The 18,859-nt window shown below is 41.1% G+C and overlaps 2 protein-coding genes across 10 annotated transcripts in view; one reads left to right on the forward strand and one right to left on the reverse strand.

Annotated features, from left to right (window-relative positions):
* Positions 1-3,516, reverse strand: part of LOC122549405 (ATP-binding cassette sub-family C member 9-like) — a 141,869-nt gene extending 138,353 nt beyond the window's left edge. Inside the window, exons 1-2 of one of the 8 annotated variants that reach the window (XM_043689176.1) lie at positions 3,425-3,516; positions 3,108-3,226 (exon numbers count right to left, since the gene is read on the reverse strand). The gene's annotated coding sequence lies outside the window, so the exon portion shown is untranslated. Of the gene's footprint in view, positions 1-2,224; positions 2,476-2,611; positions 3,339-3,424 lie in introns of those variants that run through there. The other 7 variants (XM_043689172.1, XR_006311522.1, XM_043689175.1 and 4 more) reach the window with 7 other exon arrangements.
* A 7,691-nt stretch (positions 3,517-11,207) lies between these two features.
* LOC122549407 (somatomedin-B and thrombospondin type-1 domain-containing protein) overlaps positions 11,208-18,859 on the forward strand; it is a 33,078-nt gene continuing 25,426 nt past the window's right edge. For both annotated transcript variants that reach the window (XM_043689186.1, XM_043689187.1), the window contains exon 1: positions 11,208-13,200. In XM_043689186.1, coding sequence (XP_043545121.1) covers positions 12,972-13,200 — 229 coding nt within the window. In that variant the 5' untranslated portion in view covers positions 11,208-12,971. The remainder of the gene's footprint in view (positions 13,201-18,859) is intronic.

An 18,859-nucleotide genomic window follows, 5' to 3' on the forward strand; every position in this document is an offset into this window, starting at 1 on the left:
GCTGCAGCTTTCTGCTCTAAATATTTTTGCATCATACCACATGGACTATTTATCCAAATGAACAATCATGGTGCCTCATTTAGATTGATATTTCTACAAGTTATAGAATCAGAGGAAACAGACCCTTTGGTCCAACTTATCCATGCCAACAAAGTTTCCCAAACTAAACTACGCCCACTCGCCTGTGTTTGGTCCATTTCGGTCTAAACCATTCATATTCATGTTCCTGTCCAAATGTTTTTTTAAATGTTGTAAGTGTACCTGCATCCACCACTTCCTCTAGCAGTTCATTCCACACACAAACCACCCTCGTGTGAAAATGTTCCCCATCAGGTTCCTTTTAAATCTTTCTCCTCTCACCTTAAACATATGCCACCTAGTTTTGAACTCAACCACCCTAGGGAAAAGACCTTTACCTTATCTATACCCAAGATTTTATAATCCTCTATAAGGTCATCCTCAACCTCCTACGCTCCAGTGAAAGAAGTCCCATCCTATCCTTGTAATTCAAATCCTCCATTCCCAGCAACATCCTGGTAAATCTTTTCTGAACCCTGTTCAGTCTAATAGTATCCTTCCTATACAGGGCAACCAGAATTGCACACACACTAGTTTAACCTTCTTGGTAATCAGATTATGAGCACTTATTTTCACAAGAAGAAAACTCCACATTATGACATTTAATATGTCCCACTTATGTGAACTAGTTGGGTAACAATTCACAACCAATGAGCTACATTTATATTAAAAATCTATACACTTTTCTTAGCCTTATGAGTTATCAGCAATTCCTGAAGCAATGTGATTGATGTTCCTGCATCCTCAAGGTATTTTTCAATCATTGCTTTCATAATTATTTGTGTAATAAAAGGGGAAGCAATCCCTTTATTAAAAGAACTTCTCACTCAAAATTTGTTAATTTAGTGTATTTGTTTTAATCTCTAAATGAAAAGAATAAACGTTATAATTAGTGCCTAATGTTAATTAAAAAAAAGATTCCTTTCACTTCTATGGTATCTCATTGACACTGGGTTATATGTTGATCCCAGGACTTCCATATCATTAATAAACATTGTAAACTTTCAACTTAAATTCTATAGCAAAAACACAGCAAGCAAGCTATTCCAATTCCTTCCCTCAGGTTGCCTAAGAATTTTAAAAATTGTAAAAGTAGAAAATGAATCTTAAGAAAAGGAAGCAAACCTAAGATATAATCAAATTCCAAAGTCATTTTACAGTCTACAACAAGCCTGCAAGTTCAGCTTACTTACAATTGAACGTGTATGTCCTCAATATAAATAATTTCAATTTATTCAATTCTTACAAGAAATTGGTCACTTTCCACTCTCAGAATTGTGCCAACAGTTCAGTAAATTATAATAATGAATTACAACAAATTTGGAAATACACAAAAAGTCACAAATAATAAGTCAAAATGTAGCTATAAACTTTCACAGCATCCCAACAAATTTATACAATAAGCAAGTGAGGTATACAAACCGGAGAGTCCCAAATTCAATTCCGACTTTGCACTGCTGTTAGTCATCTCAGTGGAGTTCATCACAAAAGCCCTACAGTGTGGAAGCAGATCATTTGGCCATACTGACCCTCTGAAGAGCATTCCACCCAAACTCTCACCATCCCTGTAACCCTGCATTTTCATGGCTAATTCACCTAGCCTGCACAATCCTAGATACAATGGGCAATTTAGCAAAGCCAATCCAGCTAACCTATACATCTTTGGAGGAAAGAGCTGAAAATGTGTTGCTGGAAAAGCGCAGCAGGTCAGGCAGCATCAAAGGAGCAGGAGAATCGACATTTCGGGCATGAGCCCTTCTTCAGGAAACCCTGTGGGAGGAAACCCAAGCACCCAGAGGAAATCCATGCAGACAAGAGAGAGAATGTCTGTGTGGGCTTTGCACAGACATCTGAGACAAGAATCAAACCCCTCCCTGGTATCGTAAAGCAGCTGTGCTAACCACCGAGCCACTACGCCAAGATGGTCAGCCACAGTGCCACAAGGGAGCACAAAATCAACTAAGGTCCCAGATTGAATAAAAATAGGATTGGGTGTGAGTGCCTTTGAATACCCAACATTCAGGAACACATAAAATTCATAGTAGGAAACAATACAGCAAAACTACCAATCACTATTCAATCGGAAAAAAACGAAAGGACAGAAAAATCCCATTAAAAGCTCTATTTCCACCTCTCTTATGCTCACCAAGAAGCCTCTGTGCTGCTCAAGTGTAACCCAATGCTTTCAAACCAGCACCTCTCACAGCTTGACAGGTCTGGAAACGGTGATGTGGTCGAATCAAATTTCAGAAGAGATGTTCTAAAGACGAGTCTTACTAAACTCGAAACGTAACACTCTTTCTCTACCCATAGATGCTGTCAGAACGGTGTTTCTACAGAATTATCTGGTTCTATTTCAGATCTCTTGCATCAGTAGCAGCTTGCTCTTATTCCAAGAAAAGGCTTTATGGTTAGCATTGTTTTTGAAAATTGATTGCACCGTTACTATGGCATAACAGACAGCGTTTCAGTAAAACTCAGTACATTTTCGGGTATTGGCACTTCCATTCGACATACATCAAATCTTGTATACCTGTATATTTTAACAGCATATCAGAATACGTCCGGATCAAACACATATTCCACGTTCAGAAAACCAAACAGGTCGACACAACCCGATCAATTGGATTGAAGCACGTTATATAACCCTTGATGGTTACATAGCTTAATTTTTGCCAGATTTGAGTCACATACGGTGAAAGGTTATTGCTTCACAGAACCCTGGACGAATTCCAATCATTTCTCATTTGCAATTACCGCAAGGTTCTGCTGCGTCCTAGAAATCGTCACGGGACTCGACACAGTAGTCAGAGCAGGCAGCTTTTGAAAGGCAGAGAGACGTATGATGGGGGTTAAATATTTAGAAAAGGTGCACATTTGATTGCAAGCAAATGAAACACTTCAAAGGGAGCGATACATAACTGTTGGTACTTGCACAGACCCGGACCTTAGAGCAGCTTGGCGCTTTGATCAACAGGGCCTAACAGTCCTCGGTGTTGCCGCGAAGAGGCGGCCCTGCGCTGCCTCACCTGAGCTGAGGCCGCCGGTGACGTAACTGAGCGGTGAGCGGTTGGCCGCGCGCGAGGCGAAGAATAAACCGCCGCAAGTCCGGGGCGGCGCGAGCGTCATTTTCTGGGCCCTTCGGTTACTGGAAAGGACGAAGGAAGGAAGGGTAAACAGTTGTGTAAGAGCATCGGGAGGGGGAGCAGACTCGGGTGACACCTGGTCAGGCCTTTGCTGAGCTCCCCTTCTCCTTTTGAAAGTGAACTAACAGCACGTATACAAAAACAAAAGCAGCCTCTCAGATATTTTCCTCATCGATCTGTGCAGCGGTGGTATTACATACCTCTGGAGCGGATGGGACTTGAACCCCAGTCTCCTGGCTCAAGGATAAGGCCGCAATCACTGTGCCACAAGAGTCAATACCCTTCTTGTCATTCACCCCATGGACCAGGAGCAGGCAGGTGGGACGAGTTAAATTTAGGATTATGGTCAGCATGGACAAGTTGGACCAAAACGTATGTCTCTGTGCTGTGTGACTCTATGACTCAATTTTAGGTATATTTCATTAACCTGTCAAAATATGGAACCAAACTGGAACACTACTGAATTATATTTATTTCTTCAGCACAAATGATTGCGGGGGTCTTTCGTACTTTTAGTGGCTAAGCACTTTTTCTTAACCTTTTCACTTACTGAAAATGGAAAATTAGTTATGTTCCCCAAGTATTTTTTATTTTCTAGCTATTAATTAATAAGCTGATTGTATATTAGATTCCCTACAGTGTGGAAACAGGCCCTTTGGTCCAACTCCAAAGAGTAACCCACCCAGATTCATTTCCCTCATGAGTGATGCACCTAACACTATGGGCAATGTAACATGGCCAATCCACCTGAACTGCACATCTTTGGACTGTGGGAGGAAACCCACGTAGACACAGGGAGAATGTGCAAACTCGGCACAGACAGTCGCCCGATGCCAGAATCGAACCTGAGGCCCTGGTGCTGTGAGGTAGCAGTGCTAAGCACTTGCGGAGCGTTTCAGAGAAACACCCGGACCAACCAACCCAACCACCCTGTGGCTCAACACTTCAACTCCCCCTCCCACTCCACCAAGGATATGCAGGTCTTTGGGCTCCTCCATCGCCAGACCACAATAACACGACGGTTGGAGGAAGAACGCCTCATCTTCCGCCTAGGAACCCTCCAACCACAAGGGATGAACTCGGATTTCACCAGTTTCCTCATTTCCCCTCCCCCCACCATATCTCAGTCAAATCCATCGAACTCAGCACTGCCTTCCTAACCTGCAATCTTCTTCCTGACCTCTCCGCTCCCACCCCAGTCTGACCTATCACCCTCACCTTGACCTCTTTCTACCTATCGCATTTCCGACGCCCCTCCCCCAAGTCCCTCCTCCCTACCTTTTATCTTAGCCTGCTGGACACACTTTCCTCATTCCTGAAGAAGGGCCTATGCCCGAAACGTCGATTCTCCTGTTCCCTGGATGCTGCCTGACCTGCTGCGTTTTTCCCGCAACACATTTTCAGTGCTAAGCACTGAGCCAACATGCTGCCCCTTTGTTTGTGATATGTCAATATCACTGACCAGGCTAAAATTTGTTGCCTATCCTTCCCTGCCCTTGATTGACTGTGATGTGGGGGTGCTGGTGTTGGACTGGGGTGGATAAAGTCAGAAGTTACATGATTCTCTCCGCCTATAAATTTGTGCCTGTACATTTCCCTCCACTTCAACTGACAAAGGAGCAGCGCTCTGAAAGCTTGTGATTTCAAATAGACCTGTTGGACAATAACCTGATGTTGTGTGATAGAGTGGCTTACCCAGTCATTTCAGTGGATGAAATCAGTGAACCACATTGCTGTGGATCAGGAGTCTCTTGTCGGCCAGAACAAGAATTGTGACTGATTTCTTTCCCAAATGACATTAATGATTCAGATCAGTTTTTATGACAATTGAGACTCGTCTAGTTCTAGAATTAATTTAATTATTCAGATTTAAATTTTATCAACTACCATGGTGAAATTTGAGTCAGTTTCCCCAGCGCATAAGCAGACTCTGGACTATTTCGACTGCACAGTGGCTCAGTGATTAGCACTGCTGCTTCACTATGCCAGAGACCCAGGTTCAATTCTATCTTCAGGTGACTGTCCATGTGAAGTTTGCACGTTCTCCTACTATGTGTGTTTTTTGCTAGGTGCTCTGGTTTCCTTCCAGAGACCGAAGATGTGCAAATTTGGAGGATTGGCCATGCTAAGTTACCCATAGTGTTTAGGGATGTATAGATTAGGTGTGTTAGCCATGCAAGGTGTAGGTGCATGGGTCTTGGTGGGATGCTGTTTGGAGGGTCAGTATGACTTGTTGGGCCAAATGATCCGTTTCCACCTTGTAGGGGATTCTATGGAGTATAAAATTGCCTTTCACTTGGGTTGTAATAGCTCAGGATGCCCAACTAGAAATGAACATAATTTATTGTTGAACATAAAATAGGGCTACTACTCATGGTGTAATAGGTTCCCAACCTGAGATAGACTCTACGTTTTCTACATTATACCCAGAGGTGCTGCCATACACAACTAAGTGACTGTCCTGCCACCAAAATCACCTTGACTTTTTTTGTGTTTTTTAAAAACTACTAACCACCACCAGCAAACGCAACTGTGTACCCAATTAAATATCAACATGCAAAACCCAATAAGGGCAACGTAAAGCTTCAAAGGTGAAGGGGAGGTAGGGAAAGAGGGAAAGGGCTAAATCAAAATGGAATTGGAAGATGAGATAATGCACTGTATGTCACCACAACTGGGTCTGCTTTTTTGTTTGAGGAATCTGAGTCAGAAATTTAGTTTTAACTTGACAACAGAAGAATCTTTTATTTCATTCACAAGATAAGGTTGTCACTGGGTGAAAAGCATTTATTATCCATCCCTAGGGGGCAGTTAAGAGTCAACTGCATTACTATGGGTTTGAAATCACATGTAGGCCAGACCTTCCTTTTCGAAAGAACATAAGTGAACTAAATGGGTTTGGATCTGCTTTTTAAGAAATATATACATTTTTTTCTAATCAACTTGTTCAGAGATGTTATTACACACCTCTGAGTAGGTGGGACTTGAACTCAGGCCTCTGAGTTCAAGGGTTCGGGACGCTATCGCTGTGCCACAAAAGGGACCTTGGGTCTGCTTTTTTTAAAAAAGTAACCTTTTTTTCTAATCAGCCTGTTCAGAGATATTATTGCACATCAATGGAGTCAGTGGAACTTGAACCTTCCCAGACCAGAATAAATACACTACCACTGTGCCACAAGTGGGTTAAAGGGCTCAGATGATGAGTTCCAGCTGGTTAGGCCATTGCTTGTTGCCAAAGAAACTCATACTCAAGGGATGTAAGTTCATGATTCCCCATGGGCCTTGTAGAGGTTATGACAAGGGGTTGGCTGATTTCCTAGTATAAAAGACAAATATAGCATAGGTTACCTCAGTATTTGATTTTTTTAAAGTAATTTTGATCTCTGTCTACACAAGGACTCCACTTCCCAGTAAGTAAATTGACATTATAAGGGTGATGTTGTGGAACAGGAAATTAAGTGTCAGGAAGAATCAGTGAGGGACAGTGGCTGCAAAACAGAGGGTTGGCAGCAAGACAAGGGATTAGGGAACAGGCGAAGTACTCAACTAGAAGGTCAATGAGATTAAAGGTTCACAATAGTTAGGAAGGTAAGAAAGCAAGATGTGAGGAAAGTATAAAGTATTAGAACAAAATGACCATATTTCTTTTAGATTTTTTAAATTTTACAAGTTATTTAATTTACCAATTAGGAATTTTGCACTGTCAGTACTTTACTCATAGGGTATAATGTTTTAATGCAAGTAATATACTCTGGATGCTAGTAATCTGACATAATAATTGAAAATGCTGCAGAAATTCATCAGGTCTGGCAGCATCTGTGGAGAGAGAAACTGTGTTAAGGTTTTGAGTCTAATATGACTCTTCAGCACTACTTAGAAATTTTTAAGACTTGTTTGCAGCTAAACAAGTTCTAACAACTGAACCACAGATTTAGCATTGGTTTTAATAGGAAAATATGATTCAATGAAAGTTGTTTCACTTGAAATCACGATGTTCACTATATTATGAAATAGTGCCATCTAGTTTTAAGAACCAGTATTTCATTAAGAGTCTCGTGCCAGCAGAGATGGGATTTGTGCATGAGACCCTGTATAATCCCATTTTAACACATTCTGAAGGACTTGTCTGAGAAATTGATTTTTCCACTGGGCAATTCCTCTATGTCTAGAATACTTCAAAAGTCTGCATTTAAATCGTAAAAAATTCCTCAGGAAAAGTTGAACTATTCTAACTCCCATGGACTATTGTCTAACTCCCATGTAACAATTAAGCTGATCCATATATACCTTCCCCAGCCCCCTTATAATCCTGACCCAAAACCCCTCTCAGAACCTGAAAACCCGCCAACTCAGGCACTGGACCTGATGCTTACCCTCCACTAGACATAACCAAACTGCCCCCACTGATCTGGATAGGGCCCGCAGTAACTTGATACAGCTTGACAGACCCTCCCCAGTTGGCCTTGCCCAACACAAACCCTCCCACCACACCCACAACATCAGCTCAATTTCTCCCACTTGCTCTAAACATTACATCACTTGCCTGGTACCCTGACCCTTTCCATCCTCCCCACTTGTCATCCAACCCACCTGGCGCCTAATTGGCATCCTACTAACCAATAATATAACACAATTTTTCTGGCATTCTACCCCTGGCATGTATCTGCTCCCTAGCTGGCACCTGGCCCAGCTAGAACCCTTCTTACCTAGAAGCCTACCCACTTGGTACCCTACCCATAAGGCAGCCTATTCCCGTACTCATGTAGCACAAACACCTACCTTATGCATTTGCAGTTTGACAACAGCGTCAAAGTGGCTGTCGGAATGTTTAAATGTCAGAATATGATTGCTGACTGCTGTGAAAAAATGGTTATGGTTTCCCTTCCTCTAGTTATGTGCTACAAAAGAACTGTCTGAATAATAATACAGCTTTTGTATTTCTGAAGGAACCCTGCATGGAATCTCCTCTCAGACATGCGGAGCTCCCTTTGTTTGTGAAACAGAAGGACCTGAGTTAGATTATCTTGGAAAATCAAGCCCAAATCTGGTAGTGCAGTTTCCTTCCCGCTCTTGTATTATGTGGAGGTGATGGTGTTGGACTGGGGTAGACAAAAGTCAAAATCTGAATAATTGGCTCCAGAATTTTCAAATTCATTACACCATATTTGTTAATTTTTATTTTTTAATTGATGCTCAAGTGGTTGCAGATAATTTTTGGATAGATTGTCACAGTGTTGTTTTGACAGAAAATCTTTGTTCCATAACCTCATGCAGTCAAATAACACTGTTTATGTGTTTTTCACTTGATGTCACTTTTGAAATGGGGGAAACACAGCAACTATTTTCTTTATATTCTTTCTACAATTAATAAATAATTCTTACTTTGACATTTTTAGTTTACAGTTACATTAAAATTAACTCATATCTGCCCCAGACATCATGATTACTCTTAGTCATCAATCTGTTAATTACTTCTAATTCAGAGTAATCCTCTCCTGAGAGTCCTGGCTTTGAGAGTATGTCATAGAGTCATAGAAATGTACAGCATGGAAACAGACCCTTCGGTCCAACCCGTCCATGCCGTTCTGGACTCCCGACCCCAGGGAAAAGACTTTGCCTACTTACCCTATCCATGCCCCTCATAATTTTGTAAACCTCTATAAGGTCACCCCTCAGCCTCCGACGCTCCAGGAAAACAGCTCCAGCCTGGTCAGCCTTTCCCTATAGCTCAAATCTTCCAACCTGGCAACATCCTTGTAAATCTTTTCTGAACCCTTTCAAGTTTCACAACATCTTTCCGATAGGAAGGAGACCAGAATGTGTGTCAGACTGGCCACTTCCTCACCTAATTGGCATTGTGATGATGATCTGATACTATTTTTAGTGATGTGTTTGAAGGATAAATGTTGGCCAGGCCCCCTGGATAATTCCCTTTCTCTGATGTGAAATTGTTCCATGGGATCCATTACATATATCTCTGATGGAATCATTTAGTGTCCTATCCAAAATAGTCACTTCCAAAAGTGCAGCTGGAGTATTAGTCTAGATTCTTGTGCTCAAACATTTGGAGTGGGACTAAAATCTCTGAAGGCAAAATCGCTACCAAAGGAGCCATATTTGACTCATGACGTTTTTTCAATCATTCACAGGATGAGGGCATCACTGGTTAGGCCAGCATTTATTGTCCATTCCTCCTTACCCTTGAGCGAGCTGCCTTCTTGAATTACTACAGGCCACATGCTGTAGGTAGACTCACAATGCCACTAGGAAGGGAATTCCAAGATTTTAATTCAGTGCCAGTAAAGGAACAACATATATTTCTCAAGTCAGGATGATGATTGGTTTAGAGAGGAACTTGCAGAAGTTCCTATGTATCTGCTGCTCTTGTCCTTCTGGATGGAAGAGGTCATGAGTTTGGAAAATGCGTTCTAAGGATCTTTGAATTTCTGCAGTGCATCTTGTAGGTAGTACACGCTGCTGCTACTGAGTTTCCATGGCGAAGGGACTGGATGCTTGTGGATGTGGTGCCAATATGTGGGCTGCTTTGTTCTGGAGTGTGAAACATGCGAACAGCAAGGGTATCAGGACCTGCTGTAAACAATAATGTACATGAACGTACCTTGAACAAGTTTTCACTCTTTGCTTGTGAAAAAGTACCCACATTCCATTCAGTAGTTCATTAGGCTTATTGGCACCACATCAACAAGCATCTAGTTGCTCCACCATGAACACTCAGTAGCGGCAGTATGTATAATTGCATGCACCAATTAGTATATGGTTAATGGCAGATACAAATACATGTCTTTTCAGTACAGTTCACTATACGTCACTCTTCTGTTTCAGTTGTTCATGATCACTCCATTTTGAACGTATTCCCCCATAAGATAAACTGAATAGAAATCATCTATTTTCCAGATGGTTTTCTATCATCTATTACCTTCTTGGCCATTGTGGCATAGATCATGATGTATTTTATAACCCTTGCAATTCTTGACATTGTCAGTTACATAGCCAATGAAAATATATTAATTGGGCCAAGGTTTGCCATTGATAAAGAAGGAAATTGGAAGTGTCTCAACTGGTTTATCAACATATAGTACACTGTGATCAGTCTAACATTAGCACGCTCGAAGTCCTGACATCTCAGGAGAAGTGTGCAAAAAGTGAACAGAGAAGAAAAGGAATTGACAAATCAATGAACACAAGACCTCTGGGGGGTGGGAGAAGAGATAAATGAATTTTAGTTCCACTTCAAACTGAAAATATCAATGCAAGAGTTATTTATTAACTGTAAAATTAATGTAAAAATTCTGATACACTGAATCACTAAATCCCATATTATTCATGTTGCAGGCTCAGAACTCCATGTTATACATTGTCTCAAGTATAAGGGAATTTTGCCTGTACTGCCTGATATCCGACTGTTTTCTGACTCAAATCTACAATGCCTATGCTTCACTCTGAACATTGTGATAGCTAAGTATAGTCTGAGTTAAATACAAGGTCAAGAACTGGCCTAATTCTTCCTGTTGTTGCAGCATAGAACCTTTATGCAACAGGATTTTTCCAGGACCAAGGATCAGATAACCAAATCTGCTATCCATTCCTACAGAAAGCAAATAATTGAGTACTTGCCAAAAAAACAACTTTGCAACCTTCCTAATGTAACACAAACACTACTCAGATAATGGTTAGCATTTTATTTATTGGAAGGCACTTCGTAGTTCCAGTGATTTATAGATGGAATTTCAGCCATAAAAATGTTGGCCAGAATGATAATATTGGGTTTTTTTCAGGAGGTTCTTACATTGCGTTCATGCTGCAGTAATCCTGGGCCTTCATTGTTTGAGCTGAAAAATGTGTTGCTGGAAAAGCACAGCAGGTCAGGCAACATCCAAGGAGCAGGAGAATCGACGTTTCGGGCATAAGCCCTTATGCCTGAAACATTGATTCTCCTGCTCCTTGGATGCTGCCTGACCGCTGCGCTTTTCCAGCAATACATATTTCAGCTCTGATCTCCAGCCCTCACTTTCCCTTCATTGTTTGAGTCTTTTATTGCAAATGGGTCCTATACCTTGTGTTGTTGAAAAGGAAACCTATTTCTCTGTTATTATGCCTCCTGAAGAGATTGAGAAGCATGAAATTCTCTGTGCCATAATTAGCATGGAGCAGGAAGAAGCAGTAAGTTTAAAAGAATGATAGTACATAACTTGATACTTTCATAGGTGCCCATGAATTGATCCCTAAAGACAGTATTGACCTGCACTGGCACTTTTGGATAATGGGTATTTTTACCCCTAAAAAGAGCCATCTACCCCATCCTACAATAGTATTTCTAAATCTCCATGTGTATGGAGCAGTTTTCACTGTTGTGCCTGAGCTCCACATTTGCTGATTACTTCTGATGTTTCTTAATACAGGGAAGCCCCATCCGCCCGTTCCCACTCTTTAAATCCTGTTGCATACCTAAATTCAGTGACTGGAAACCAGCTTATAGGCCCCATTCCTTGTTTGAGTTGCCAGCTGTAATGTATTCTTGGTGATTTCCTCACCTAACTTGCCTCACCATTGAGCCATTCATCCTCCAGTATAACCATCCTTTTGACATATTACCTCGTTAAGCCTATTAGAAGGAAAATGACTCATTGCCCAATTAGATTATGCTTGAGGCAAGCCTGGAAAAAAGGGAAAAAAAAAGAAAAAAAAAATAACCAGGAGATTCACACAGCATCACACTTTAAAAGAAAATAGATTATGCTTGACTGTCAGCCAGCCTTTCTTTCCCATTTTCTAAATTTCTATATGTGATAAAATGTTCAAAGAAACAATGAACCTGTGAGTTTTCTCCAGGATTGCACACAGCATTGCCCTGGAGATTTGATCTCAATTTTTCAGGTCCTCCAGGCCAATCCTGAAGAGGATTGGTGGGGAATTGGCAACCCAACAGTCCTGGTAGATACAAGCCTCAACAAAGAGAGAAGCAGTCAATGATCCATGCACTGGCGAAGGGGTGCCCTTGCTACAATGCAGTTCCAATATGTTGAGGATCATCAACTGGGGACAAATATAGCACTTCAAATACTTTCCTTTTCCAACTTTTTAGGTGGGGAATATAATTTTCTGTCTGATTTAATTCGATTTAGATGGAACAGTGCTGACATTTGGTAACTGTTCCAATGGTTTGTGCAACAATATATTGTTAATAGCAAGCAAGTATCAGGTCTGTCTTTAAATATGTATCGCATTGACAGGCGAAATGATTTGATGCCAGGGAGTTCAGCCAGTCAATTCAGACTGGCGGCTGTTTCCGTGGCTTGGAGCCAAGCGCTCACATTCCTTTGGGCGGTGTTAGAATGGCGTTGGAGCCACGCTAGGGCTGGCCGTTCTGGCTGACTGGAGAGAGATTGGGAGTGATCTTTCTCATGTTTTCTCTGGCATCATTGGAAACAAGTCGCAGCTAATTATCATATGGACAATCTCACTCTATCTCAGCCTCCGACACAGGACTACCATTCTGAACGCCTATGGTTCATATAAAGGACAATTTCTCAGACTTGAATTTAATCTCTTGCGAGTAAAGATAAAGTCTGGCAAAGTTCTTTCTCCCGGAGCCGCTTTTGCGAAGATTAAGGGACTCCAAACATTTTTTAAAGGGATATTATATTTGAAACGGCTTTCTATTTGGATAGAAGCCGCCCTGAGTGTCGCCTCTGCAATATTGGCAGCAGAAGCCACTTGCTGTGCTTTATGACGATGGGGAGTTCACCGGTGAGTTTGGTTCTCTTGGCCGGATTGCTTTGGTTTTCGGACATCGCTGAAGCGGGATGCTCTGAATCTCAGAAATGCTGCAACGGCAGGGACCATAGATGTAGTAGCATTGGTTGGACTATGAACCGTGTTTACGGGACCTGCTACTGCGACCAAGCCTGTAGAAGCACTGGTGACTGCTGTTACGATTACATCGAGACATGTCCAGGTAAAGGAGAGCTCGGCATGCCACAATCAAAGTGAATTTTATGTGTTCCTCCGAATACAGTCAGTTTGGATGTAGGTCATCGCGATAGTTCGTTCTCTAATGTAGTAAAGAATGGGCTGAAATAGCCAGAAATGTTTTGGTTTCACGATTACGTTTTTAATTTATTGTAAAATAAATCAGCATGAAAAATAATTTGCAAACTCGCAAAAGTTGTTTTTTATGCTACATCTCAAGTTAAGCGTGTTACTGGATTCATGCTGATTTATTTTATTGTAAAATAAATCAGCATGAAAAATTAATTTGCAAACTCGCAAAAGTATTTTTTTAATCAGTGGAAGTATATTGTCCATTTCGAATAGATCCAAATCGAAGTACTGTACAAGCTAAATACTGGAGATGTAGATCTGAACCAGAGTGGTGGAGAAACACGGCAGGTCCGGTAGCGTTTGTGGAGAGAGAAACAGGGTTAATATTTCGAGTCCAATATAACTTTGCACCTCTCTAATGTATCATCTGTCGAATTCTATCGATGCTACGGAATTTTTGCATTTAAAAAACTTTATTTCTCTCAATGTCTAAACTGTTTCTATATTTTAAAATTTTGATTTGTAAAAAACAGTACCATTTGTAATGCCATGCATAATAGCTTTTAAACAGATATGTGGAGCAACTGCCTTAAAATGGCAGTCAACTGAAAATTAAAACGCGAGCTTTGTTTTTAAAAATGTGACAGTTTGTATAGTACTGCATCAATTAAAATCATATTTATCACTAGAAGGTGTGAAAATTGGTGTTAAATATTACTCAAAATGGCCGTGGTCGTAATATTAGCGATATAATCCGTTAATAAAATTGGGAGTTGCAATTATTGAATAATACAATAACTGGAAAATCATTTCCTTCCAATAACATCTTTACCTGGAAAGAGAGGATTCATTCTGACTGCATGTCATCACCCTCTTCTGGTTATTAGTTTCACTGATTTATTCGAATCAAAACCATTTAGAAGATGTGGGAAAACTTTACCATGTAGAAGATGGTGGGGATCTGGAACTCACTGCCTGTGGAGATAGTAGAGACAGAAATCCTTATAACAACATTTAAGAAGTATTTAGATATGCATTTACAACACTAAGGTTACAGGCCAAGATCTGGAAAATGGGAGTGGTTGTTTTTGACTAGCATGGATGTAATTGGCTGAAGGGCCTTTTTCCATGCTGTAGATCTCTATAACTCTAAATGCCCATTTTATTAGGCTGATATTAACACTTCAATAGCCCTGCAAGACACTTACCACTGAATGATGGATATGAAGGGGTATAAATCCAGTGTCAAGTTTTGATTTGATTATGAAGGAAATACCATGACACTCCTTGGAGGGATTAATGCATATCCATGTTGGTTTGAAGCCAAATGGTGTGTAACTCATTTGAAGTGAGGACTATGGCCTTGTAAGAATCTTTCTGGGCAGATTGTATAAAGAGGGTTCATTTTATGTATTGGAGACAATCAGGGCTACAGTTTAAAATAAATTTTATTATCACATTATAGTTACAATCATACCAGAAACTGGTATACCTAGTTAGCGTTATGAAAATTAAAATAATAATCCTTGATATATTTAAGTGATGGTCAGTATAATCCAGCTGAAAATAAGTATTAATAGCAAAATTGACAATAGGTTTATCAAAAAACTAAGGTCCTGAATAAGCATGCTCAGTGAATAGTCCTGTGAATAATCAGAAAACATTAAAAATAACTTTAAAAAGTTAAACTGAGCCATTTAATATTTTCATGAATGTACACTAGCCAATTTCTTAATAAATTAAATGGATCCTGAGATGTGGAAACATTTTCACCGTGCTAAATGTGCCTGCATGCCTAGGAAAATGAGTGCAATTTGAAGAGCTTGCCTTAGCCAGAACAATTGACCTAATCTCTCAACATTGATTGATCTCTGCTGAGGCTATTTCCACCTCCAGACCAATATTTATAGGCAGGGCCTGAGGATCGCAAGGGGTTGTGATATAAAATTACCAAGAATGCTTCAATTGTACGGAGGTTTGGAATGTGATGCCACATATGCTTTTGTGAGGAAAAGAAGGATTAATGGTCCCTTTAAGAACCGGGATTCTTTAGGATCAGATTTATGGTAAGGCACCTGGCTTGCAGAAAATTATCATATGACCGGGTTGTCTAGGAGATAAACAACAGAGGAAAGAAAGTTATTTATGGGGGATGTATCCTGTATTTAAGCAGTTTCAGGGCCTAAAAGAAGCTGGAATAAAAAAACATTTTAAAAAGAAGGATTCCATCGAAATCTGGTGTATTGACTGAAAGCTGTTAACTGAAGGTTAGTAGTGATCCAAATCTTCTTTTGTAGAACTCAAGTTGGAAGATGCATGTCAGGACTCTGCAGAAGTCTTCACACACTTGCATGAGCTGAAAGAGCCTGGGAAGTTTAAAGTTCAGAAGGGCTGATTACCATTGTCCTGGACCCTCCACCAATGACCCAGACTCTGAGTTCAGCATCAGAGACTTGGGTCAGATATGAATAACTTGTCTAGATAATTACTCTGCAAATATTATGTTGGTTAATAACTGGTGTAACATTTGGATTTGCCAGTGTAACTGAACTATTACCCATAACTGACTCCTAGTAAACAACTCCTTTGATCTGATAAGACTCTCTGCCCCAGCACCAATCATTCCCCTCCAACCCAACCCAACTAACCTTCCCTTCTTGCTGACCTGATCAACATCCAAGACAACCCAACCTGACTGTTTCCCACAGTCACTCCACCAACCCAATTCCGTCCCAACCGGACTCAACTCTCTCACCCTTCAGCACCTCTACAACCTAATCTAATGAATACTCTTAAGCCAACACACACTCCCATCACCAACCCAACTAGTTCCCTGATTGAGAGACAGTGAGGTCTACGGATGCTGGAGATCAGAGTTGAGAGTGTGTTGCTGGAAAAGCACAGCAGGTCAGCCAGCACCCGAAGAACAGGAAAATCAACATTTTGGGCTTCAGCCCGAAACGTCGATTTTACTACTTCCCTGATTGGATGACTCTGTCCCCACACCATCCAACTACCATTCAACACAATTCTTTCTCCCAGCATCATACCTCTGGTCAACCAGACCTAACTCAGCTACCTATTATCTCACTCTCCAAGTCAATCATCCACTTACCAATCTAATCACTGATCCCACAGACCCACTCAGTCATCCACCAAGCTACTTGTTCACCCACCAACTTGCTCACATGTGCAATCCTGTTAAGAAATAACAGGAAATACATATTTACAGAGCTAATTTTATGAGGTACCTATCTGGTGGTGTACATCTCTTCCTCCAAACTCCAGTGATATAAAGTTCTTCACAAATTTGCTCTTGCTTAACCAAGCCTTTTCTTTGACTGACTTACACTGTAAGCATTTTCACAATCAGTTCATGAGAAGTCTCAGTCATAATGCTTGTAGTTTAGAATCATAAAATTCCTATAGTGTGGAAACACGCCATTTGGAAACAAGTCCACACTGACCCTCTGAAGAGTATCCCACCCAGACCCATTCTCCTACCCTATTAGTCTACATTTACTTCAAGTAATGCACCTAACCTACACATCCCTGAACATTATGAGCAATTTAGCACAGCCAATTCACCTACCATGCACATGTTTGGACTATGGAAGGAAACCGGAGCACCTGGCGGAAACCCAAACAGACACAGGGAAGATGTGCAAACTCCACACAGACGGTTGACCGAGGCTGGAATTGAACCTGGATCCCTGAGGCAGCAGTACTAACCACTGAGCCACTGTGCTGCCCCAGAGTTCTTAAACAACTACAATAAAAGGGATGAAGGCTCCCTGATTTAACCAGCTCACACAAATGGGGCAGCCAAAAAAGGCTGATGCCAGCGAAACTGACTGGGACATGTAGGTGAAAGGGCTGTTCTCAAAAGGTTCAGATGAAGATGAGTTAGGTAGAAAGGGATGGTTATTGGAAGCATTGGAAGGATCCTGGGGAATGGAAGGAGGAAACTGGGTTTCATATATGATAGCGATATAGTCAAAGGGGACAAGGAAGAGTCCAAGCTGCATAGGTAGGGTGTGGAAAACAGTAGGGTAATTAGGTGTGCTGGGTGGGGAAGTAGACTAAGCAGCTGAATTGAATAAGGGGTGGTATAAGTCTAAGGGTGGGAATAGGATTCTCGCAAGATAGGAATATCAAGGGAGATGGTGAATGGACACATAGGGAGACTGAAAATGAACAGAGCAGCACCAGAAGAGAGGCTAAGACCACATATTGTGATAGTGGGGGCAAAGAGGCAGGAGAAAGTATTGGAAAAAAATACAATTGGCATCTCTCTTCTGAATTGTTTCCCAAAAGATGTCTTCTCAGCAAAAGCACACTGTGATCTGTTCACAGGTGTTCCTGCACAGCATAAAGACAACTGACGGAGGGAAATTGAAACAGAAACTGAAAAAAAAACTATTGCACAAACCTTTATATAATGTGTAAATCCCCTGTGTCTTTGGAAAAGAGTTGAGAATCTGGAAGGAAGGACTTGAAGACTAGAAGGTCTTGGGAAGAAAACAGAACACCTTATCAAAGTCTCCAGACTGGTGCTTCAAATAACTCCACAAAGGCCAGTATATATCACCAAAACACCCTTTATTTACACATGAACAGTCCTTGACTTTATAATTGCCTCATTCAGAGTCACTTACCAGAGCATCAGCATCTCTGACACTCAACCTTTTTATATGTCAGCCATAATAGACTAGATTGACAGCTCCAATCAGGGAACTCATATTCTTGAGAAAGCAGGAACACTTAGTTTAGATTGTCAATATATGTTAATGCAAAGTAGCTCTTCCTCAAATCTAGCCAGGTTTTCTCAGACCTCTCTGGCTCATCTCAGAAACACTCTAGCTGCTTTTTCTCCACAGATGCTATCAGGCATGTTGAATTCCTTCAGCAATTTTGGTTTTGATACACTTTTTCTTTTTCGTTTTCTGTATGTGTGTGTAAGGATTCTAAAAAGAGTTTAGAGTTTTAACTAGTGGAGTGAAGAGATGTTTACTAGTGATTATAAATACTTATTAAGTAGTGTTTCTTGTTAAGTACAGGATCCTGGTCTATGTTTTCTGTTGATCTGATTCCATCAGACAGGTAAATTGGGAACTTTGTGCACTTTAATTAAATCATTAATTTTTGTGGCAGTCTCAGAAGTAATGGGACTTGAGGTCAGTGCACTTTCCCAAATGGGACATAATTTAGATTAGAGTAGTGCTGGAAAAGCACAGCAGGTCAGGCAGCATCCGAGGAGCAGGAAAATTGACATTTCGGGCAAAAGCCCTTCATCAGGAATGGAGGCAGGGGGCTTCAGGGTGGAGGGATAAAGAGGGGAAGGAGGGAGTGGGGTTGGGGAGAAGGTGACCTATCACCTTCATTCCCCTCCATCCACCCATTGTACTCTTTGCTATCTTCCCCCACCCTCTTCTCTGATCTATCACCTCCATCCTCACCCCCATTCACCTATTGTACTCTTTGCTACCTTCTCCCGCCCTTAACAGTTTCTCCTTCAATTTCTCCCACTTCCTCCAGACCAAAGGGGTAGCCATGGGCACCCGTATGGGCCC

Source organism: Chiloscyllium plagiosum, chromosome 4 (assembly GCF_004010195.1).
Source record: "Chiloscyllium plagiosum isolate BGI_BamShark_2017 chromosome 4, ASM401019v2, whole genome shotgun sequence".
NCBI lineage: Eukaryota > Metazoa > Chordata > Chondrichthyes > Orectolobiformes > Hemiscylliidae > Chiloscyllium > Chiloscyllium plagiosum.